Source organism: Pectinophora gossypiella, chromosome 1 (assembly GCF_024362695.1).
Source record: "Pectinophora gossypiella chromosome 1, ilPecGoss1.1, whole genome shotgun sequence".
Classification (NCBI taxonomy): domain Eukaryota; kingdom Metazoa; phylum Arthropoda; class Insecta; order Lepidoptera; family Gelechiidae; genus Pectinophora; species Pectinophora gossypiella.
In genome coordinates this window covers 17,041,364-17,066,800 of record NC_065404.1, presented here as the reverse complement: position 1 = coordinate 17,066,800, position 25,437 = coordinate 17,041,364, and the positions used below count along the sequence as shown (strand labels likewise).

The 25,437-nt window shown below is 37.1% G+C and overlaps 2 protein-coding genes and 2 long non-coding RNA genes across 4 annotated transcripts in view; 1 reads left to right on the top strand and 3 right to left on the bottom strand.

The window, feature by feature from the left end:
- Window positions 1-25,437, bottom strand: part of LOC126371195 (uncharacterized) — a 187,759-nt gene that overhangs the window by 52,054 nt on the left and 110,268 nt on the right. The window lies entirely within an intron of this gene.
- On the bottom strand, window positions 240-8,902 carry LOC126371166 (uncharacterized). Its single transcript, XR_007566974.1, has 2 exons — window positions 8,401-8,902; window positions 240-2,019 (listed from the first exon to the last, which is right to left on the bottom strand). It is a non-coding gene; the product is annotated as an uncharacterized LOC126371166 (long non-coding RNA).
- LOC126371136 (ragulator complex protein LAMTOR5) lies at window positions 12,164-13,175 on the top strand. Its single transcript, XM_050016357.1, has 2 exons — window positions 12,164-12,528; window positions 12,968-13,175. Coding segments are annotated over exons 1-2 (273 nt in total). The 5' UTR covers window positions 12,164-12,256; the 3' UTR covers window positions 12,969-13,175.
- The window catches only part of LOC126371018 (calcium channel flower), a 32,573-nt gene continuing 20,800 nt past the window's right edge, over window positions 13,665-25,437 (bottom strand). The window contains exon 5 of the mRNA XM_050016212.1: window positions 13,665-21,615. Coding sequence (XP_049872169.1) covers window positions 21,492-21,615 — 124 coding nt within the window. The 3' untranslated portion in view covers window positions 13,665-21,491. The remainder of the gene's footprint in view (window positions 21,616-25,437) is intronic.

The following is a 25,437-nucleotide window of genomic DNA, read 5'->3' as shown; positions in this document are numbered from 1 at the left end:
TCATTAAAATAGAAATATGACATCCAATAAGTGTTCTTTGTTGATTCATATCTTCAACAGGGGGGTTAAAAAGCATTCGAAGCAATTCATCTAAAAAACAATATTTCAATTTGACATTTGCGCATATAACAGTAAGTGTGCAATGCAAAGAACTGCCAAATAGCAATATGGCTGTTGCTAACGAGTTCTAGCTGTCACCATATTACGAAGTAGGTAGGCAAGGACTAAATTTACAAGTGTGAGTGATAATAATAAACTTTTTATTGAAGTAGGTAACACAGACAAATTGGTTAATAACTAGTAACAAAACTTAAAAACTAAGTCGCAAAGAGAATAATAAATCGAAAAAGTCTAACTCCAAGTCAGTCAGTCAAGCCCAGATGAGTGTGTTAACCATTACACCACCCGGTCCCCATTCTGGCCATGCAAATTTATTCGTTTTTATTCGTTAAGTGGTATTTCGTCTGAACATAAATTGCTATCGCCAAAATCGCTAAAGGCCAAAATGTTGCAATCTCAACCAAGCATCTTTGGCCTTCGACCATCGCCTGCATTTCATCAAATTTTATTAAAAACAAAATACAAATGAAACGATAAAAAATCTGCAATTTGAGTATATTTAATTAAGTAACTTAACTAACCTTAAGCCTAAACACATCTGCTTTAAAAGTTCGTAAAAAAATGTATTTTTACATAAGTGTACTTAGTTACATTTTAAGGCCAATAGTCAAATGAGATACTTTTAACGAAACGTCAAAACGATTTTTTTTTTTATAGAATTTAATTACTTATGGAAATACTTTTCGAGTGACAACATAAATAAAAGAAGTCAACCGTCGTACTCATAGTTTCTTAATTCGTAATTAAAATTCGAAAATAAATCATAAATAATATTAACATTGATTTTTAATCATCTTAGACTGGTTTATATTTCTTGATTAACATTTTATAATTTATCTTTGACCCAGTCAAATATAAAACAGCTATTTGGAATGTCTTTCAGATCTTTAAACTATGGTAAATAAGGGAGGCACATTAAGCCGTTGGTCCCGGCTGCATTAGCAGTCGTTAATAACCACCAATCCGCACTGGGCCCGCGTGGTGGTTTAAGGCCCGATCTCCCTATCCATCCATAGGGAAGGCCCGTGCCCCAGCAGTGGGGACGTTAATGGGCTGGTGATGAAATAAGGGAGCAGGCCACAAGATTCATTGTATAACAAATAGTTCCATACTTACTAGCATAACTCCGTTACAATATTTCATAATACATTACAGGATTGTGGGTCAAATATTATAATAGGTAATTATTATTATTATACTTATGTATAATATAAACAAAAAGTGCATGAAACACTAGGAGTAGGGCCCTGTGCTGGGAGGTTTTCTGGCCACGTGTTTTCCTCAGCGATACAGCTTCCAATGTGGTAGTAGTTTTACAGCTAATTACATAAATGTAATTTAATTTTTGACGTTCAAAAAGCGCTAACTATGTAAACCAATTGTGAAAAATAAATATTTTTTCTTTTCATTCTTTTTAATCCCATTTATGGCCACCACTCATCCATCGGAGGGGTTATGGAGCATACCAGCATACTCCACTACGGATTGGTGGAGTACTTCCTAACTCCAATCAATTTACTAAAAAAAACTTTTCGTAAATTAACTTTACATAAGTAATTATGTATCATACAATTTCTACATAAAATCACGCTCGTATTCCTATCGGAGTTGGCAGAGCGATGAGTCAACCCGCAAACACACATGATATTCATATTCATGTTATGTGATTACGTAATATCAGACCTTATAATCACCGTTTACTAAACACTTCACACAGGTTACGTAAGTTTCTCTAATTTAAACTATAATTGTATAGCAATAGAGATCTCAGTCGTAGTCCGGTCAGTCGTCGCCGTCACACGGTCTCCACGACGCCTGTACTTGCTTGCTCGCCCGTCGGCTTCTCTTCTTTCAGCGTCTTCATCCCTTTCAATTTGTTCTTCAGTACTTCAACTGGAGCTGGAATTAAAGAAATAACAGTCGATTAATTAATAAATCCTGGTCAACCTTACAAGTGCTGTAACTAGGTGAATATTTGGTGGCGTTTGGTTCAAACCCAGCCATTTTTTTTTGACGTGACTTATTGTAGATTTGCCGCAGATGGCATTAACTACTTGGCCGGACAAATGGGGAGCGCTGAAGGCTCTCACCCGGTACAACGTTTAAGACAACAGGCCTGAGGGTGCCCAGTTGGGCGCGAACCTCGACTCAGGGCGTCGTCTGGGAGGAAAAATATTTGAAAGAATTAATCGACCCTAGTGGGTCGATAGCGATATGAATGAGAGAAATCGTCGACCACGCCGGTGGGCTCGGCATCGGGGTCCTGAAGTTCAAGCCCAGCCTAAAGTGGACCCAGCGGAGGGACATGCGAGTCCAATGAGGGACCATGACACAACTGAGAGGTGAAGTTCTCAAACAATTGGGTCGTGTAATAGGTTCAAGATAAACTATGAAATTCTGATTACTCAATAAAGACAGATCTAAAACTAACGAAAATCATTTACTTATTTCTATTTAACTTATTTATGAATTTTAATCAAGAAAAATGTAATAATAAGTGCGACATTGGTGCTAATTCCTGTAAATACCATCTAATTTTATTTTAAGTTATATCTGTCATTTTCTTATCCGCCGAGAAGGAAAGGGATGGATAATCGACAAGCATAAAATTTATGGAACACACGTCAATTTTAAGCACAAATCTAAACCAACCGTCTAAAAATTTTACATCCGTCAATAACCCGACACAGTTAAGTAGACAGCACGTCAAACGGATTGCATACCAGCGACGTACATTTTGATTCGCCCGGGTTATTCATTCGTTGACTCATTCTTCCTAAAATTAAGAGCTGTGAATCATCCGTCCCTTTCCTTTTCGACGGATATGAAAATGACGGATATAACTTAAAATAAAATTAGGCGGTGTCTGCAGGAATCGGGGCTATTTTATCACGTTATTCTATGACGTCACAGTGTGCTTTTTCATACAAATTCAATAGTAATTTCGTGTTTTGACGTTTAATAAAAAGTAACTGATTTGACTAGTTGGAAACTAGCCTATTGTAAACCAATCCTTCCAGTTTGAGTTGTTGCACTTAAAACCTCAAAGGTCTGCCGTGATCCCGCAAAGGGCACGTACGTGGCGGGGGGTGAAGTAAATCTAAGTTCACACCTATACGAACAGGTGCGGGGCGGAGAATGTCCGCTTTATACGTAGAATTATAGTATAGTATAATAAGAAGAAATAAAATTATTTTAACATTAAATAGAGTTTTTCTTCCACACTCTATACATCATCCTCCTAGCATTATCCCGTTATTCACAGGGTCCGCTTAACTAACCTGAAGATTTTGACAGGTCCGGATTTTTACAGAAGCGACTGCCTATCTGACCTTCCAACCCGCGAAGGGAAAACCAGCCCGATACAGGTTAGGTCAGATACTTTCGAAAATGCATTTCTCGGGTATGTGGGTTTCCTCACAATTTTTTCCTTCACCACTGATTTTATTTTTTGACGTCACTTATTGTAGATTTGCCGCAGATGGCATTAATCACTTCACCGGACAAAATTCACCGCTGAGCACATGATAATCATTTATGATCCGAACATGAATTCGAAAACAAATTCGGCAATCATTGGCTTAGGCTTGTGCTGGATTCGAACCTACGACCTCAAAGTGAGAAGCAAGAGTTCTACCAACTGGGCTACCATGGCTTATCCTTACACACTCTTAACAAAACAAAAATAATAGACACTTATTAAGAACAAGATAACATAATTCGTTGGCGAAATCAAGATAACGTAATTAAGCACGTACATATAATTAACCTGCGATTAATCTATAATATAATAAGGTTACTACACCGGGATAATGTAAGATATGTCCAACTGTACATTATCTACATTGTAGCTCGAGCAATGAAGGCTTATTATAGGGTGTAAGGGTAACATTATTTTAATTAATCTTATGAAAGGAAGGACATAGCGGATCTAGGGTATGTGCCTATAAATTATGATTGTGCATTAATCCAAGTATTACTAGCAACAGTGGCAACAATGTAAATAATTGTCAAGTCGTAATATACTCGCTGGCCCAGAAGTTTACATTCAAAATGAAAAGGAGAATAGGTATGAAGTAAAATAAAATAATTATTAAAAAAGAGATAGCGATAAAATAATGACTTCGGAAGGTGGCAAATCTTGATTTTTTTTTGACGTGACTTCTTTTAGATTTGTCGCAGATGGCATTAACTACTTGGCCGGACAAATGGGGAGCGCTGAAGGCTCTCACCCGATACAACGTTTAAGACAACAGGCCTGAGGGCGCCCAGTTCGGCGTGCACCTCGGCTCAGGACGTCGTCTGAGAGGAAAAATATTTGAAAGAATTAATCGACCCTAAGTGGGTCGATAGCGATAAGCGCTGAATCAGGGAAATCGTCGACCACGCCGGCGGGGTCGGTATCGGGGTCCTTATAAAATCTTGAAAAAGATACAAAATGGGTCATATCTCCTAAACCATAAATAATCACCATGAAACCACAAATAAGGGAGGTTTATGGAAGCCAATGAGCCCCTCTATATTTTTTTTTCATTTTGAATGAGATTCATTTATTTATTAGGCACATCAACTGTACAAACACAAACATAAAACATACATAAACAGCCTATATACGTCCCACTGCTGGGCACAGGCCTCCCCTCAATCAACCGGAGGGGGTATGGAGCATACTCCACCACGCTGCTCCAATGCGGGTTGGTGGAGGTGTTTTTACGGCTAATAGCCAGGACCAACGGCTGCAGTACAAACACACAACAGTTAGGTAATATAACTTTCTTCTAGGCTAGTACTAGTGCTTGCACCAATTACAGATGTGCACAACTTGTCTAATTAACAAGCAAAAAAAAAAGAACGAAAGAAAAAAGAATATTTAAATTTAAAGTCACAACTGTTTATTTAAATTAAGGTTAATTTTTTTTTTGTGTATTTATAATATCTATTGTTATTTAATTTTTTTAAGACAGATTTCTCTCTCTCTATTTAAGAGCTCTTGTCGGTGGAGTAATCGCCATTCCTCTCTTCTTCCCGCCAAAACCTTCACCTCCCGATACGACACGACCGGCACCTTCTCTTTTATTTGTTTCATAAATGTTATCCTAGGTCTACCCCTTCCTCTCTTCCCTTCAATTTTTCCTTCTATAATGTTTGTTATAAATGAATCGTGTCGTATCAGGTGGCCAATCCTATTTCCTCAAAAACAGATTTTCTCATAAGACAGATTTATTAATGATTAAATGTTCCTTTAATTATAAATTATTTAATATAAATATTCGCACGCTGTATGGTCGAGTGATGGACTTTTTTTTGATATAATAATATATATATTTAAGATCTTTTGTACCACTCTAGAGCGAATAAATTTTATTTCATTTCATTTTTGCAGAAGCATTTTTCCAAAGCAGTTCCATTATTTGTTGCGACTGAATTTGTCTTCTTATTCAGTACTTGCGGTTTTATCTACCTTATAAACCATCGCCGTAACTGCATATGTGTGTAGACAAAAATTCAAAATATCACAATGATGCAACCAGTCAAGGACTTGCCTTTCAAACTCTTGAGGGTCAGGAGAAATTGCAAAACATATCTACCATTCGAAGTATTCAAGTATCAGCCGATAAACAATATTTAACAATATAAATGCGAAGGTAACTCTGTTTGTTTGTCTGTTGTCTTTTCATGCTCTGGGCGAAAATTAGCTTCTATTCCCCGGCTATACAGGTTGTGAGAAGCTGCAGTAGTTTTAGGCGGATGAGACGTTCGTTATGTAAAAAATTACGATTCAAAGTGTAACTATGTTACTTATTGAAAAAGATATTTCTGAATTTGTATTTGAATTAGCTTAGGTACAATACAATGCATTCTAATTATATATTTATTTGGCACATATCAATGTATTACATAGCAGAGCAGGACTAATAAAACGAGTAAATATTTGCTTAAAAGTAGTCCCAAACACGAGGATTGTAATTATTTCTGGTTAAATAAATATTTTTTAATTTGATTTTGAATAAATATACAATAATTTGGACGAAAATTGTTCCTCTGTGGGTTGATTGAGGTGTTTTTACGTCTAATAGCCGGGACCAACGGCTTCACAAGCCCTCCGAAGCACGGAATCATTTTACTTTTTCAGACAATCAGGTGATTCAAGCCTGAAAAATCCTTACCAAACAAAGGACAATCTCACAAAGTGATTTCGGCAATGTCCCCATCGGAAATCGAACCCGGACCTCCAGATCGTGAGCCTAACTTTCTAACCACTAGACGATGGAGGCTATAGAAATATTAATAAATAACACTTTTTTTTTTGTCGTGACTTCTTGTATACGTATTTGACGCAGATGGCATTAACTACTTGGCCGGACAAATGGGGAGCGCTGAAGGCTCTCACCCTGTACAACGTTTAAGACAACAGGCTTGAGGGTGCCCAGTTGGGCGCGAACCTCGGCTCAGGGCGTCGTCTGAGAGGAAAAATATTTGAAAGAATTAATCAACCCTAGTGGGTCGATAGCGAATTATTAATACCTAATCAAAATCAACGTAGATGAAGTCGCAGGCCACAGCTTGTATTTCTGTAATAGTAGTAATGCATAACATTAACACCGTCGTGACCTCCAAACACCGGCTTGACTAGACTTTTTTATTCAACACTCAAGGTTGACAATAAAATATTGTTTTGATCGTGAATTGCCATTTGAATAGTCAGGGGTACATCCATCGCAAAATGAACTACTTAAAGAAGATAAAAGGAAATATATTTAGCTATTTTAGATTTATTACTTATTCATAGTCACTGTGGTCCTGTGTTTTACTGGCTTGCTTCTCTAAAAAATAACACAATCTCTAAAAAATAACAGTTGGTAGTTTTAGATAGATAGATAGATAGAATACTTTATTGAGCACAATGGACACAAAATACAGAGATAAGGACAACATATACAGAAAAGCACAACAGGCGGCCTTATTGCTCATGCAGCAATTTCTTCCAGGCAACCTTTGGGTACAGGAAAATTTTGTACAAGTATAATAATAGCGGGTTAGTGCATTCTAACAAAATAAATAATTAAAAGAACAGCCTACATAAAATAAGTACATTTAACTACATATATATGTTATACATAAATATAAATATATAAAATATATATATATATATATATATTATAATATGACTATTATACATAACTAAATAATTATACATACATATAATAACACTATGGAAAAGGAAGGATGGTTTACATAAAAGAGGAGGAGCCAGAGTTCACAAAGTGCGCCTTTACTTGACGTGCGCCTTTTTTAGACCTGTCTACAGATCTTTTCTTTCCAACATTTTCTTTTTTCTATTTAAGTAACTTATTTATGAATTTTAATTAAGAAAAATTTAATAATAAGTCCGTCATTTTATAACGTTCGTTCATTCTATGACGTCACAGTGTGCTTTTCATATAAAATCCAAAGTAATTTCGTGTTTTGTCGTTTAGTAACCCCCGATATCGACCCCGCCGGCGTGGTCGACGATTTCGCTCATTCAGCGCTTATCGCTATCGACCCACTAGGGTCGATTAATTCTTTCAAATATTTTTCCTCTCAGACGACGCCCTGAGCCGAGGTTCGCGCCCAACTGGGCACCCTCAGGCCTGTTGTCTTAAACGTTGTACCGGGTGAGAGCCTTCAGCGCTCCCATTTGTCCGGCCAAGTAGTTAATGCTATCTGCGGCAAACCTACAATAAGTCACGTCAAAAAAAAAAGTCGTTTAGTAAAAAGTAACTCTTGGAAACTAAGTTATACCTGTCATTTTCTTATCCGCCGAAAAGGAATGAGACGGATGATTGACGACTGTTATTTTTTAGAGAAGCATAATCAGAATTTCATAATTTATCTAGAACCTAGTATACAACTCAATTAGCACTATTTTTGAGTCTTCTTCTTCTGTCGTGTGGGTTGTGAGGTGAATTACCAACCTCATCAACCCTGCAGTGTCAGAGTTACTATTGAGCCGCCAAAGGCTCCTGACATGACTCACATAACGACTACGTACTTACATCAGTAAGTAGTAACCGGGACCAACGGCTTAACGTGCCTTCCGAAGCACGGATCGTCTTACTTTCGGACAGTCAGGTGATCAGCCCGTAACGTCCTAACCAAACTAGGGACCACAAAGTATTTTTTGTGATATGTCCCCACCGGGAATCGAACCCGGGCCTACGGATCGTGAGCCCAACGCTCAACCACTGGACCACGGAGGCCGATTTTTGAGTTTGAGTTATGTATGTAACTACGTACCACTCCAAAGCCTGGCACTCCTCTTGGTGTCATCTTCATCCCTCCAGCAGGACCTGACAGCTTCCACCGCGGCTAACAGAGTGATACACGCCAATATACTGTATATGATTATCTGAATCATATTGTATATTATATACAACTATGATCATAAGAAAGTATTTCAAATGTAACTGACGACAAATCCCCAATATTAACTGAAATTCAATTAAATGAAAACGCCAAAATAAAGCTGTAAGTATTTGTTACGTAAGTTTAATTGCTTAGTTACAAAGTACTTAGTTTGTTATGTAAGTATACAAAAAACTGCGAAATCTGTTATATACAATTTAACTTTAGAATATATACCTATCTTTGAAACGATCTTTAGATCGTTGACTTTTGTAATATTGAAATGACGTCAGTTTATTTTTAATATTATTATAAACGTCAGTCAGTATTTATATTTATTTTATAAGAATATTTATATGCTAATTAATACGCAAACACAACCAACACGTTTGGTGTCGCGAGAACGACTACACCACACGGTTCATACGTGCGCGCACGCATCTCTACGGACAAAGAAAAATGGTAATATCCGATCGAAGGTTGTGGCCTGTGGGTTTATAGTTCAAATCAATTGAATTTTACATAAGTACTTACTTATTACGTATCTAATTAATAATTTAGTGCATCTAATGAGAATGACGTATGTTTACCTACAGCTACAGAACTTGGATGCATATGCAAACGTATTGAAATATTACCTTAATATACCTTAATAAACTAGTATAGTTTTGATTATTTCATACATACACACATTTAAACTCCCGCCTGCGCCTAAGGGGGTGGCCAGAGTTTTTTTTTATATATTGGCCAAGTATGTATGTTGTTGTAGAGTTTTGAATAAACAATCAGAAGACAAATAGTAATCAGATATCTCTGGTAATAAGATAGCTCTGACCACCCCTAAAGGGATTGCCTTTTCTAGCCTAAGGGTGTTTTCACACTAACGTAACATAACAAAGGCCTTATTTCTAAGTAGTAATCTCTTCCAGCCAACCTTTAAGTATAGGACATATTACACTACTGCGATTCTTATCCGATCCGAGTCCAAAAATGTCGGATAGTAGAAAATTGCTTAGAGATATCGGATGACGGATATCGGATTTAGTATGTAGGCTATCATAGTTCTACGGCGACTTCGGATCCGTCATTTAACGAACTCATATCGGATGTGGTGTGAAAACGCCCTAAGTGTCCCAACACCCACTACTAATCAAAGGCATCTGTCCATTTCTAAAGATATAATACAGGTATTTAGGGTGACCCATAATGAACATCAAGGTAAACTCCGGCTCCAAAACGGCCTTCTGGGTGTGTGCCTTTGAATCATGCATAAATTAATTGGTAAGTACTTCATTATTATAATATAACATGTTTGAAATGCGGAAATAAGTAGGTAAGTAAGTCCTTTAAAATTCAACTGCAAAGAATATTATATTTTTAAAATAAATGTTTACAATCTTTTTGGATTACTTCATATTTAAATTAGGTAAATAAAGAAAAAATATAATAGTTACTTATTTTTAATTATATGGCTATGAAGCTAGTTTTTGTGGTAAACGGCCAGCATCCAAATAATGGGTAGATTAATTATCAGCATGGAGTATCTATTTAATTATTTTGCGTATTTTTTTATACAGCCACGAAAGTAATAAAAACCTAGGCGCCTCACGTAGGCCTTATGGCTTCAAAGCATTTTCGGAGGTATGTGACCTAACTGTATTGGGCTGATTTTCCCTTCGCGGGTTGGAAGGTCAGACAGCTTCTGTAAAAACGGGACCTGTCAAATCTTCAGGTTAGGTAAGCGGACCTTGTGAAAAACGGGATACTAGAGAGATGATGCCGATGGATTTATGGCAAGTGTGGCTGCAAGTTCCAGTGGTTTGAGGCTCTGCCTGTCCCAGTAAGCATTACTAGCGTGAGTTCTGTTAGAAACATGTTTATTTTTATTATAACTCACTAAAAAGGCAGTGTTGTTGAAGGTTTAAAGTTTTAAGTGCAATGCTCTTAAAATATTGACTGGCTTACATACTTTAAGGAAACCAAAATATTATTTAAACAGTCATTCGACATTCGTTCCATTTTTAAAAGGTTTAACCTTTGTCTCATCTTAGTTTCCTGTCTATAGTAGGTACCTCTATCTTGTAGTACCATAATATTACATACATACATGTTTTTTTTAAAGAACGTCTAGGGCCCTGTGCCGAGGTTTTTCTTGCAGCTTCTTTTCCCCGGCTGTACAGGTTGTGAGAAGCTGCAGTAGTTTTAGGCGGATGAGACGTTCGTTTTGTAAAAATTGACGATTCAAAGTGTAACTATGTTACCTACTGAATAAAGATATTTTTGAATTTGAATTTGAATTTGCTTATTCATATACATTCATCTGCTTGTGCTCCTACGAATATGTGTGCAAGTCTGCCCACCATATAAGGCATTATGAGCGTGATTATTACGATTATTTGTATGTCGTTTTCATATCTCGGGCCTATGGAATCCTGAACTTTTGGAAGGCATGCGTGGGGCCGAAGCCAACACGTAGAGACCCCTTAAGACAATTTAATCTAAGCTGGGCGGAGAGGAGCGGAGATGTGCAGGAATCGACCAATCACCGTGAGGGAGAGAGTGACAGAGCGTTATCGTTTTTCGCTCTCTCGAACGCTGTGATTGGTCAAATCCGCACAACTCCGCTCTTCTCCGCCCATCTCCGCGTCAGTGGAAACTCGGCTAAATGTGGTGTGACACCAACCGAAAACTATCCCGTATGCTGCCGTATGCTAACTGTATGCACTTATTATATTTTTTATGTATGTAGTAGAATAGCATTGAAAATGCTGCACCGACTAGAGCGTGGTTCTTAAATTGATGATGATGTAAGTATGGATTAGTAGATAAACTAGCGTGACTTAGGAGTCCCGATCTTTATTATAACAATATTAATAATAGTTACTTATTATATTACATAATTTGAGTAATTCCACATGTTTATCATAATTTTAATCTAGTTACCCACCAAGGTTGCGGGGGGAAGTCGATGTAATTCAGCGCGTGCGCCATGGTCAGCCGTCGCAAATTTGCAATATTCGCATAATCGTAGTACTAATAGGTATGGCCCATAGAACAACATGGGCCTTGATACGAAACTGATTACTGTGCTTGTTAATACTGTGCATAATGTTATGGATATTGCACAATGAGGTTTAACCTCTTCCTCGGTATGACCTCAGCTCAGCATTTTGGTATTCTAAGTTGACATTAATAACTGTAGAAAAGAAAAAAACTAGTCTCTCTAACCTCTCACTTAGAGGCCGCAGGTTCAAATCCAGCACAGGCCTAAACCAATGATTATCGAATTCATATTATCACGTGCCCAGCGGTGAAGGAAAACATCGTGAGGAAACCCGCATTCCCGAGAAATGCATTTTCGGAGGTAGGTATGTGACCTAACCTGTATTGGGCTGGTTTTCCCTTCGCGAGTTGGAAGGTCAGACAGGCTGTCGCTTCTGTAAAAAACCGGATTTGTCAAATCTTCAGGTTAGGTAAGCGGCCCTGTGAGAAATGGGATAATGCTCGGGAGATTTCCTGATGATAGACCATATTATATAATTATGATCTACATCTAGAAATCTTATAAGATTGGAGAACAAGGCTGTACATCACAGTATGATTGCTACGTTTCCTTGTTTCTAAACGAAATGACAGATGTCAATGTCATTGTGTCCAATTTTTGGAGTGAAAATCGCTTTGTTTTCTCCGTGTTTATCTCGGAAATTACTTGGAAATTTTTACTCCTTCTAGTAATTATCATCAGAAAATGGAAAAAGCATTGGATAAAGTAGTCGAGACGTTGATGGCAACGCCGAATGTCAACGGCTGTTTAGTGGCAGACCATCAAGGGTTGTGTTTGGCAGCCAAAGGGGCGGCCCACGTTGATTCAGCGGGAATTATCGTCGCTTTATCCGAACAGGCTTGTAAATTACAACCGAATTTGAAGCCTCCCACAGTGTGCCTTGAGACAGACAAGAAGCAGTGCCTCATTCAGAGGCATGGAACTATCACTGGTGCAATTTACAAACAGAAAGATTGGTAAGAAGTTCAATATATTTTTTCTTTTTCTTCTATATCCAAGATAATTTGTCTATTCTTTTCTTAATTTGCTTATCCCCTTGAGAATAGGCAAAAGCATTAATAATCTTAACATTATTCTGGGAACTAAAATATGCAGTTAGAAAGAGTTCTACGAACCTAAAGTACAGTTAAATGAAGCAACATGAATTTAGCAATGGAGAAGTCAATTGCTGGTTGGCAGAGCCAGTATCATGTAAGGCTTTTAGTTTATATTATCTGGTTGACCAATCCTTTGCCTAAGGTATAGGTACATGAAAGCACCTATGAGCCTTGATCACTCAGAGTGTTCAAAGCCTCGTTAAAAATTAGAATAAAAAAAGAAATCATGAATTTATTGATTGCAGAACTGTGTTTATTATAAATACTCAATATTAATATTATAATATTACATTTTCAGATTAAACGGTGGAGCTGCCTGGTGATGAAGACTGAGCATATTACTGTAACAGATTTAGCCATTAATTTTTACTTTCAAAGGATTTAAATTTTATCAAGTATCGAGCCATTGCTAATGGTTTTACTATGATAATATTACATTTAAAGTTTATAATATAAATATTTAGTCTTTAAGAAATTGTAAATACATGTATTTAAAATACATACAACATATATTTTCTTTTAAATAATGTGTTAGTCTATTGAGGCACAAGCAAATAATTAAGTATATCAGACAATGCAAAACTACTGTTAGTAATCCCACAATAACTTGAGTACTTATGAAGCATAGAAAAAAAAATGCAACGAAGAATAGAAAAAAAATGCAACAACACCTGGGCATTAAGAAAAATCTGTCATATTTTTGTATTTAGATTCTACCCAAATGTAATAGGACTCAATAGTCTCTGGCTTCTGCTTACCCTGATAGAAAATAGGCATGAGTTTGTATTGGTTTGTGTACTAGGTTCAAGATAAATAATTAAATTCTGATTGCTAAATAGACAGACCTAAAACAAACAAAAAATAATTTATTTTTTCTGGTTAGTTTATTTATGAATTTAAATCAAGAATACATAATAATATCCCACCATTTTATCACGTTTCTTGTCACGACAGACAAGAGGTTAAAAGAGGATGTAGCAAAATAAAAACTGTCATTCAATATACACACATTTATTACAGATATGCCTTCCTAAACAGTAACATTAAACGATGTGGAACAACTTGTAACTGCTTACTCTATACAACTAGGTATACATACTCGTACATACCGGACAATCACCCACAGTATATACAACCAAATGATATATCCTCAGCTAAGAGGACCAATCCACTTTTCAATTTGGCCGAATAATACTTTAGCCTGACATTTTTTCTATAACATGCATTAAGTTTCTAAATCGACTCAATAAAAGTGACATAATTGAAGTAACAAAAGTTAGGTACCTTAATGGCTAATTAATTAAATAAGTGACTTTATAAAATTTCAATCAATTATATACAATTAAAATAAAAAAAAGCATTAACTACCTACATGGATGAAGATTAAAATGATTGGACAATGAAATAATTATAATAAAATTATAAAAAATAAGGAAGCACATAAATTCATTACTCTGTTGAAATCTGTGTTGCCAGTGTAAATATTATTCATTAAGTGGTGTAGATTTAACACTAGCAACACCATATTTTAAAAAATAACATAATTAAGCTTCTTTTCCGCGTGAATGACTACAGAAAGGCATTAATTAGTACGTACACATAATGATTATATTCTCTTTGAGCGTTAATTGAAATTCTGGTTGTTTAGGGCCACATTTCATCGCTTTTTTATAACTGAATAATAGGGTAGTTTCCTAGGTCAAAGATAAATTATGAAAAGACAGATCTAAAGGTGACAAAAAAGTTTTCTATTTTCTATTTAACTTATTTATGAATTTTAATTATGAAAAATGTAATAAAAAGTGCGGATTTTTGTCACGTTTCTCTATGACATCCCAGGGGGGTTAAAATGGCCACATCGAAGCAATTCATCTAAAAAAGCAATATTGCTATTTGACATTTGTTTGCATTGCGCACTTACTTTTATATTAGATGAATTGCTTCGATGTGGCCATTTTAACCCCCCAGGTTACCTTTTCATACAAATTCGATAGCCATTTCGTGTTTTGACGTTTAGTAAAAAGTAACTGATTTGACTACTTGGAAACTACCCTGTACTAATACTTCTATCCGTTTACAAATGCCTGAAAGTAAAATCATTCTCGTGAGAAAAAAGCCAATAGCCGCGAGAGGTGAGCAAATATAACCCTACAAAATGTTTACCTAAGACTAGGGTCTTCTTAGCAATAATACTCATAATCATCAGCCCTTTCCTAAATATATTACAAAAATATCTTGCAGTAACAGTGTATTTGTTTAAGAAGACGTGTTTCAAACAATCTATGGTGAATATTGTCTATTGATTAATTTTACATTGAAGGACCACATTTACCTTGATACTATACTGAGGACTCCTAATTTATTGGTTTTATTTATTGCCTATTTCTATAAAAAAGAAACTATGAATTTTTTTCACAGTTAAATAAACTTTTTTATCAGGAATAGGTATGAAAAACAAAGAAAGTGTGGTCATATTTTATATGGTCATAAAAAGTTTTTTGAATCATTTCCTAACACTTTCAATGTGTGAATTATTATTTAAATATTCTGATCGAATTTCTTTTTCTTATATAATACGACGCAGATGTGTGAATTTTAATTGACTTGGAATGACGCCATATTTGACCGTTAGATGGCGATATGGAGAAGTGAGATCCGTCTATCAAAATCTCATTTATTTCAAATTATTTTTGTTATTTTTTATAAGTACAAATTAGTGCCTACGCCAGTTTTATACTTATGTGTTTTTTATTATAAAGAAGTGGAGTATGCTCCATATCCCCTCCAGTATAATAGAGATGTGACGAATATAATGTTTATGTTAGTTAACAAATGATTCAACAAAACTTTATTTACAACATTAATTCTATATCTTTATTGCATGTGTTTGTGAGCACAAACGATCTAATTTCACTAATAAATCGTATATAATCGTTAATACATATATTTCTTCAACATATTGACATTGTTGTAATAATGTTATTTTGGTTAAAACAAGTTTATATGGAAACAGTCTAGCAATAAAAGGTTTATAAAAAGCGTTGTCGTAAATCGTACAGTCGAACACCATCATGAACACATTAGAACCTTGTCGTATTAACGTGTTTAAAATTCAGTGAAAGTTACGAATTAATTTGTCAAAGAAGTTAATGCGACATGGTACTGAAGTGTATATTAATGTTTAGTACCAAAGAAAGTGCATTTATCCTACTTTTAAGACGTGAGACACATACTAAAATTGCGTATTTACGACGACGGGACATCCAGAAGACAGGGAATAGAGGGTCTAATTAGGCCACATTGAAACAATTAATGTTCAAAAGCAATATTGCTATTTGACATTTGTTGGCATATGCGCAAATGTCAAATTGCTTTTTAGATGAACTGTTTCAATGTAACCTTTTAGAACCTAGGGCTACTTATTGAATAAAAAATACCTAAATGAGACCCACATTTCAGTACAATTTGGAATGCACTTGATATGTACGTTACATCGAACCTAAACGTTAATGTGTTGCAATAGCAAAATTATGCGATAGAATGGTCTTTTGGCATTCAGTTCATATCGCGTTAGTTTACCCCATGGCAAGGTGTCAGAGAGATAGTTTAATTCATTCGATTCTACCCGAGTTCAGAAAGTTTTAGTCCCATAACATAGCATACCGTAAAGTGGTAGGCAGAGATGTATGGTATACCTCCACTCATTCGCCAGTTATGTCTAAGTCCCAAGTAATACGGGACGAGCAAAGTGCTATTGACCGGGCTCTAATCCTGGAAACCACGTGATACTAATTATCTATGATTCAAACGTGAAAGTTTTAGTCATCTTGAGCAAAATGCATTATCATTAGATTTCTGTATCTGTATACCATGATACATATCTTTTTTTTATATAGACTTGTGTGTGTTTCTTCAGTCTCACCTGATAGTAAGTAATAATATCGCGTAAGGTGGTTTAATATTTTGGCATATTTCACTCAAAATTGTTTTTTTACTTCTATTTGTATCAATTTTCAGTTGAATCCCTGAGCACTCTCTGTTACCTTGCCAACCGCTTACAACCGAATAAATACAGAGCTGTAGTAACTAAAATAATATAAAATTAATACCTAAAAATAGCTGGGGAAGGCATCGTTTACGTAATCAATATTATAAAATAAACACCTTACATCAATGTCAAGGAATTTCGCTACCTACTGCTAACACTACAATCTCGGGGGTCGATGCCGAGTGACGTTTACAAGGGTAAAACCCAAGTTAACTGGACACCTCGCTGACGACATAATGGCGCCTAATGTGGCGTACAAAACTGACAGCTCTAATAATAGTGCCGTCCTTTACTTACGGCGAGTGCAAGACAGAGATGAGTGTCATGAAGTGCAGTTTTCACTACACTGTATGTGTGTGTATGAAGAGGAATACATGTTGTGCCGACGCCACCTAGAGTAGAGATAAGGGCAGGAGTATGATAATGAAGTCCAGTTTTCACTAACACAGTTGGCTCGACCATTAAAAATGGCGATACGACTCACGTATCACGTTGGTCTAACAGAAAGCTCAGCGAAGCGCTTTTCAGACTTACGTCATCTTGCGATGGATGTAACTTTGACTACCTCAATTGGGATATAGTTATGAGCTTATGACATGCGACAGAGTTTGCTTTGCATACTATCGAGGTGTCTACTTGATTCGCACGAGATAACCCGTACAAATCAACTAGACGTGAGTCATAAAGAGGTTGCATTCTAGCGAGGTGCCTAGTTAACTCACACGGGTTATACCCCGTATAGAAGACGGAACACAATTGGAAGTGAATATGACAGACCGCGTGCGTTCCCTTGGCCATCGATTATTAGGACACTCCAATGATTTGTATGTCACTGTACAATGCATTTACCATCGTAAAACGCTTAGGAATGCGGCTAAATGGATCTTATATCGAATCATCTTCATAGTTGTCATTTACATGGTGCCTGGGTTGATGTCGTCGGTCATTTCCATGCTCAGAAAAAATATAGACGGGAGTTGCCTTTGGGGTATTTTTCCACTATACAGGGTGTTAATGTGGACCCCGATACCGACCACCAATGTGGTCGACGATTTCCCTCAATCAGCGGTTGTCGCTATCGATTAATTCTTTAAAATAATTTTCCTCTCAGACGACGCCCTGAGCCGAGGTTCGCGCCCAACTGGGCCCCCTCAGGCCTGTTCAGTCACGTCAAAAAAAGGGTGTTAATGACATCGTAACGAAAACTATACAGACCACGATTTGAGTTGATATCAAGTGGAAATTTCTGTCGCAAAAGTATGTAACTGACGTAACAAAGGATAGGAGCATAGGAAACTGTGACGTGGTACACCCAGGTCCCAGACTAAAAGATCAAAATGGCCATGATAAATGCATTCCACAATGGCGTGCTAAACCCATATCGACCAGCAGGGTAACAGTGAAGGTGGGTTATATATTACTATAACTGTTTTAATAATAATAGGCTAGAAGTCTGGGTCAAAGATAAATAATAAAATGCAAAAATGGAAGCCAGACATAGATGATCAAAATCAACCTCATTTTTCGTTTTAATTCATTTGCGATTTTTTATTTTGAATTACGGTACAATGAGTACGTTTGACCACGTTTATTGATGACGTCACCGTTTTGTAGTCTCATAAAAACGCTGCGTAAATGAACCGTTTTGACATTTCTAAAAAAGTATCTCATTTGACTATAATAGGTTGTCATCTAGCCTAATAAACGTTTCACATTTCTAAAATTAGTGCTATCTCTTTCTCGCACCAAACTACCGTAAGAGATAGCACTATTTTTAGAGCTGTTAAATAAGAATACTTACCGTCTTAACCAATAAAAAATAAACAAGCGGTGAACTGTTTAAATATTTGACAGCCAAGAAAAATATAATCCTATTATCAAATTATTCAATTGAACTTTGCTTGGCTGTTAAATACTTATCATTTCATCGCCTTATAGTGAAAACCACTTAAGCACCTTTATGAAGAAAAGTTTTCTTCTACGAAACCTCGATTTCTTTCAATTAATTTCATTCCCATCAAAAATTGAGACCACAATTTTTTTACATGGATTGAAACTATCAAAAATTGAGACCACATTTTTTTTATATGGATTGAAACTATCAAAAATTGAGACCACAATTTTTTTACATGGATTGAAACTCTCAAAAATTGAGACCACAATTTTTTACATGTATTGAAACTTATCTTGCAAAGTTTTGTTAACAAAAATCAGATCATAATGCGATTTTTCAACAATGCGCTTATGTGGTTTTTATTTTTTATTGGTAAGACGGTTAAAATAGACACCAGTAAGTATACATAACCCATTTCGCTTCCTCAGCTGTCCCGCGGTCCCGGAGCCTACATAACATTAACACTATTAACAGCCCATGCCTACATTACAATTAATTACAATCTACATTAAAATATACATTGAAAAGCTGCTAGAAAAGTTCGTAGTCAAAAAGGCCGAACATTGACCAGTTACTGTGTCTAATACACAAATCAACAGGGACCCTTTAGCAACTGGGCATAATCGGAAATAATACCGCCTCCTCGGAAAAAGTAATTTATACTACACCTACTCTGGAAAAAAACAATGACTTCCTTTTTTGAAAAGCGGCAGAATGTTTTTTTCAATACTTTAAAAAACAAAAAAGAATAGAACAAAAAATTTAAAAAACAACATTTTGACAATTGCCCTCGAGGATGGTGCACACGAGCGCCCTCTGTCAATGTTATCCTAGTACCACAAGATCCCTGTCGACCTATATCGTGCGATTTAGAATACTTTACACATTGGTCGTCCCTAGCTCATGTTTTGTTTCTAAAAATTGGTTAAATACTTTTATCGCTACTGAAAAGTTAAATCACGTAAGCGCCAAAAGGACATCTCGAGGAAAAGCCGTTTAAAGATTTTTTACTTTTTTCATCATAAGTTCTCACCCATTTTTTTTATCTTCAGGTTAGGGAAGCGGACCGTGTGAAAATTGGACAATGCTAGGGTAAATGACGATCATAACTCTTTACCCATGTATGCAATTTAGGTGACGTCAACGTTAGATTACATTGTTTTTAGGAGGAAGAACGAAACCCTTATAGAATCACTTTGTTTTCCGTCTGTCTTGACAGACAGTGTCAAGATCTTTTTTTTAATTTTCTATGTCTAACAAGTTATTTTAGGATCTTTTGACGCTCACGTAATTTTACCATTCCAGTGACGTTATATTCATCGTAAATTTCAATTGCCGAACAGCAAAATTTATATACGAAGACCAAAACTTGAAGTCTTAGAATGACCTCCAATATTCAAATAATATTTATAATATGTATACAATTCATAGAATTCTCTTATTGGAGAAGTAAATATACGATAACTTTTACATATTTTAATACATTACATTAATAATATTAACATGTTTGGATCCACTCCATGAATAAGTCCTTCAAACAATTTATTCACTCGGATTAAAAAAGGGGAAATTGGCAACACTGATTGGAGGACACACACACACACCTGTGAATCAATCAATGACAGGCTGAGAAGGCTACTAGGCCAGAGCCGTTAATCCCATTAAAAAAAATACAGTTGCCAACTTGTTACCATTACGAATACTTTACCAAGTGACTTTCGTAAATATTGTTCTATTATGAAATAATCAATATGCTTTAGGATTATAGTATGACTTCAATATCTATAGTTATCTCTTTCTAGCCTTTGTGGTTATGAGGAAAAAATTTTTGTTTTTCTGTTTATCAAGCTCACTCCAACATCGTATTGGCATGCGTATTCTATCCATTCAATAAGTGTTCTTTGAGATGATCCTACATTGTAATTAACTTTTTTTCAACAAATTACGATCAAGACTGCAATAGATGTTGAAGCCAGACAATAAGGCTTGGTTAAGAACTATCTCAAATAAGTAAACTTAATATACCTGGTACCAGGACCGTAGAACGACACAGGAGGGCAGAGACAGTGAACTTAACACAAACAGGTCGAACACTTTGTAGACTCTCGATTTAAACTCAGATTTGACTATAGTACAAGAGGAATTTTCGTCTTTGATATTTAATTTTATACACGCTAAGGGTAATATTAAAACTCGCAGTTTCCTATGCTGCTGTCCTTCTCTATCACTTCGTAACCGTCATTTGCTGGAGCGAAATGATGAGATTGCACTCAGCGGGATCACCGAAGCGGTCGCACTCCCGCTCTCTTTCTCTAGTTTATGACAGTTCTGAGTGACAGAAAAGGAGGGAAGCATAGGAAAGTGGGATGCGGCAAGATGTTAATGCGCCTAAGCCTCATTCTTTGTGGTGCATTTCTTTTTCTAAACGACGTATCTACCGAGAGGTCTCTACAAAGTAGTCAACTATCGTATAAAGCTGCGCGTCCACTTAAGCTGAATCAGAGCAGTTGACGTAGGCGCTTAGGCTTCGCCCAGACGGCACGATTTACGCGAGTTTCTCCAGAAATACTAAGACACCAATCCTTCGAGCCTATTCGTGCTTTTTTGCAAAACTAACGCATGGCAATCGATTTTTATCATATTCTGTTATTTCATAGGCTCTCGCGAGTATTTCCACGCGTGTATAGCTACCTAGCTAGCGCCTACGCAGCTTATTACTAAAACACTCTGGTACGAGAACGCGCATAAATCGGACCATGTCCACACCACATGTGAAGTCCAGACCGGTTGTGAAGTCCAGATCGGTTGTGAAGTCCAGACCGGGTGTGAAGTCCAGACCACGTGTAAAGTCCATGTCATAGAAGAGTAAGGGGTAGGAGGTCAGTGCCTGGGCGCGAGCGAAAGGCCGACGGGCTGCTCGTTGGAGACCAGGTTGGAGCGCGGGGCAGACGCCACGCCGGCCTCTAGCGTCGCCGCCGACGTGCGCATGTCGTCTATTGACGCCCTGTGTGGGGATAACAAGATTTGATTAGGTGAAGATACTACGGAGTTTACCAATCTAGAGTTGTTGCGGCATTAAGTATATCGTCTCCTTATAATGAAAACCAAATAAACGCGTTTTTGACAAATAACATTCTAATGAAGGATGTGATTTCCTTGGACAAAATCTTAAGTTCTTTCAATTAACTTCATCATCATCAGCCGATTAACGTCCCCACTGCTGGGGCACGGGCCTTCCCTATGGATGGATAGGGAGATCGGGCCTTTAACCATCACGTGGGCCCAGTGCGGATTGATGGTTATTAACGACTGCTAATGCAGCCGGGACCAACGGCTTAACGTGCCTTCCGAAACACGGAGGAGCTCGAGATGAAAACTTTTTTTTGTGGTCACCCATCCTATGACCGGCCTTTGCGAAAGTTGCTTAACTTCAACAATCGCAGACCGAGCGCGTTTACCGCTGCGCCACCGAGCTCCTCAATTAACTTCAATCCGGGTAAAAAATGAGACCTCAAATTATTACCTGGTTAGTTAAAAAGGCCACATCGAAACAATTCATCAATAAAAAACCAATATTGCAATTTGACATTTGGGCATATAAAAGTAAGTGCGCATTGCACACAAATGTCAAATAGCAATATTGCTTTTTTAGATGAATTGTTTCGGTGTGGCCTTTTTAACCCCCTGAACTGAAATTAGCTAGTTTATTTTTCAAAAATGCGCTTAGGTGGTTTTTACTATAAGCCAACGACAATGTTGTTTATATATTTATATATGCAAAAGTAAATTGTATACAATACATGCAACAGGTATTTGTATACATGCAATTTTATAACGTAGCGTATTTGTGCACTCATTCATCATGCAAAATAAATATCTATTATATGTTTTTAGTTTTTTAATTAAATGATTTGTGTGCGTTTGACCGCGATCAAGCTTGGTCTTAAGCAGCGATCTGGTCTAAGGTGGAGCACGCAAATGTGGTAGTTAAGGAACATCTTTGGAGGACTCAACGACAACGCAATTTTTTGCATGGCTCATGATGATTGTACCTGTAACTATCCCAACTGGCTATATAGTCGTGAACTTATGTGTACGATCACAAGCATTAATATGTATGCACTTTGGTACCATGTCACATTAACTTTTTTGACAAATTGAACTGTAAGTCTCACTAAACGTCAAATAAGTTAGTGCGACAGAGTCCAAAAGTGGGTAAAGTGGGTTTTTGACTTGATTTGAAAAGTCCCTCATTGGGAATATTAATCGTGAGTTTATGTGTATATGTGCATTTATCTTATAAAAACCATAGAAAGTGATAAATCGTGCCGAACACTACAAAATAAACAATCTTAGCTGTACAACTGAAAAAAAAAACATGACAAAAACAATTAAAACATAATAACGGGTTCTTATCCCCATTTAAACAATGGGGATATGAGACTCCCGATATTTCATCCCCTCATATCCCCATTTAAACGCGGTAAGAACCCGTTATTATGTGTTTTAATTATGATAATAACCGCGTATACTTGAAACAATGTATGACAAAAACAGATATTATCCTGAATACAATTGTGGTTTCAACTAAAGCGGAGCGGTTCCAGAGGTTGCTGTAAATAAACGCGATAAACAAACAAGCATGAAAACAAGCAGGCGAGGGAGGTTAGTTGCCTTAGTTGGGGCGCCAGACATCGGGGTCCTCCATCAGCGTGGCGCTGTGGTCCGGCTGCATGCCCGCCGGGGGCGTAGTCCCGCCGGCCATGGCCGCCATGTCGTCCCGGGAAGCCCTAGCCCAGCGGATGTTATACACACAACATATACACAAGTAATACTAGTGTTATTGCAACCTGTTATTTGGTGGGTAAACCACACCAATACATCAATTTGTTGCTTTATTCTTCTTCTATCGTGTGGATTGTGACGTGGATTACCAATCCCATCAACCCTGGTGGCACGGTATTACTGAGCCGCCATAGGCCCCTGACATGACTCATGTAACGACTACGTACTTACATCAGTAAGTAATAACCGGGACCAACCGCTTAACGTGTCTTCCGAATTCATTACCTTTCGTTTCATGGTATTATTCTTTATTCATATTAACAGCCTCCGTGGTCTAGTGGTTAGAGCGTTAGGCTCACGATCTGGAGGTCCGGGTTCGATTCCCGATGGGGACATTGTCGAAATCACTTTCGTGAGACTGTGCTTTGTTTAGTAAGGACTTTTCAGGCTTGAATCACCTGATTGTCCGAAAAAGTAAGATGATTCCGCGCTTCGGAGGGCACGTTAAGCCGTTGGTCCAGGCTATTAGCCGTAAAAACACCTCTACCAACCAGCAGTGGAGCAGCGTGGCGTGGTATGCTCCATACCCCCTCCGGTTGATTGAGGGGAGCCTGTGCCCAGCAGTGGGACGTATATAGGCTATTTATGTATGTATTCTTTATTCTATGGTTATGTCACAAATTGATGTAAATTCGTGTGGTTTACCCATATAATGAAAAATAAACATCCCACACCATGATTAATGTTATTATATAACTGGGGGGTTAAAATGGCCACATCGAAGCAATTCATCTAAGAAAGCAATATTGCAATTTGACATTTGCGCATATAAAAGAAAGTGCGCAATGCAAACAAATGTCAAATTGCAATATTGCTTTCTTAGATGAATTGCTTCGTTGTGGCCATTTTAACCCAGTAATGAATTTCCATCCATGTTAAGTAATATCAGTTATTAAACGTTAGTATACAATACCCACCAACCACAAAACTGCTAGTACCATGTTATCCTTAACATGTTCCAAAGTAATAGAGAAAAGAGTGTAAGTAAGAGCAAATACTATTCAGAGGCGGAGGACAGGAGTCATTGTTTTCGTATTATTATGTTGGCAGTATGATATGCTCGACTCCAGTGAGTAGTCCTCAAGTCGAGAAAGTAAATGGACCCGATTCCTGTAGACACCTCCTAATTTTACTTTAAGTTATACCTGTCATTTTCTTATCCACCGAAAAGAAACGAGACGGATGATTGAAAGCTCTTAATTTCAGGAAGAATGAGTAAATTAATGAATAACCTTGGCGAATCAAAAACGTATCTCGCTGGTATGCAAATCGTTTGACGTGTGCTGTCAACACAATTCTGTCGGGTTATTGGCCAGTGTAAAATTTTTAGACGGTTGTTTTAGATTTGTGCTTAAAATTTGCTTAAATTTGACGTGTGTTCCATAAATTTTATGCTTGTCGATTACCCGTCCCTTTCGTTTTCGGCGGATAAGAAAATGACAGATATAACTTAAAATAAAATTAGATGGTCTCTACAGGAATTAGTACCAATGTCAACTTAAAATACCAACATGCTCAGCTGCGGCCGAGTCGAGTGGAGGAAGAGTAGAGTGAACATCTTAGAATTCATTCACAGGCCTTTACAACTTTATCAGTTCAGCCCCGATAAATGGGAGGACCTGGCCAGTGACCGGAATAAGTGAAGGACGTCTTTGGCCGATGGGTGCAAAGCACACGATAAAACCTGGTTCCAGATTCTAGCCGACAAGCGCGAGAGGCGACACAGAAGTGAGAGGGCCGATTTACCACCTATACCATCTAATAACCCTCAACTACATCTTAGAATAGGGGTGCTACTATCGGTGGAATTTTATCTTTATGCTTGTGACAGTAACGGCTATTAGGCCGTGGTAGCCCAGTTGGTAAAACGCGAACGAATTTCGAACCCTGCACACCAACGATTGTCGAATTTGTTTTCGAATTCATGTTTGGATCATAAATGATTATCACGTGCTCAGCGATGAAGGAAAACATCGTAAGG

Coding starts and splice junctions, on each gene's coding strand:
- LOC126371136 (XM_050016357.1), top strand. CDS start 12,257: ATGGAAAAAGCATTGGATAAAGTAGTCGAGACGTTGATGGCAACGCCG.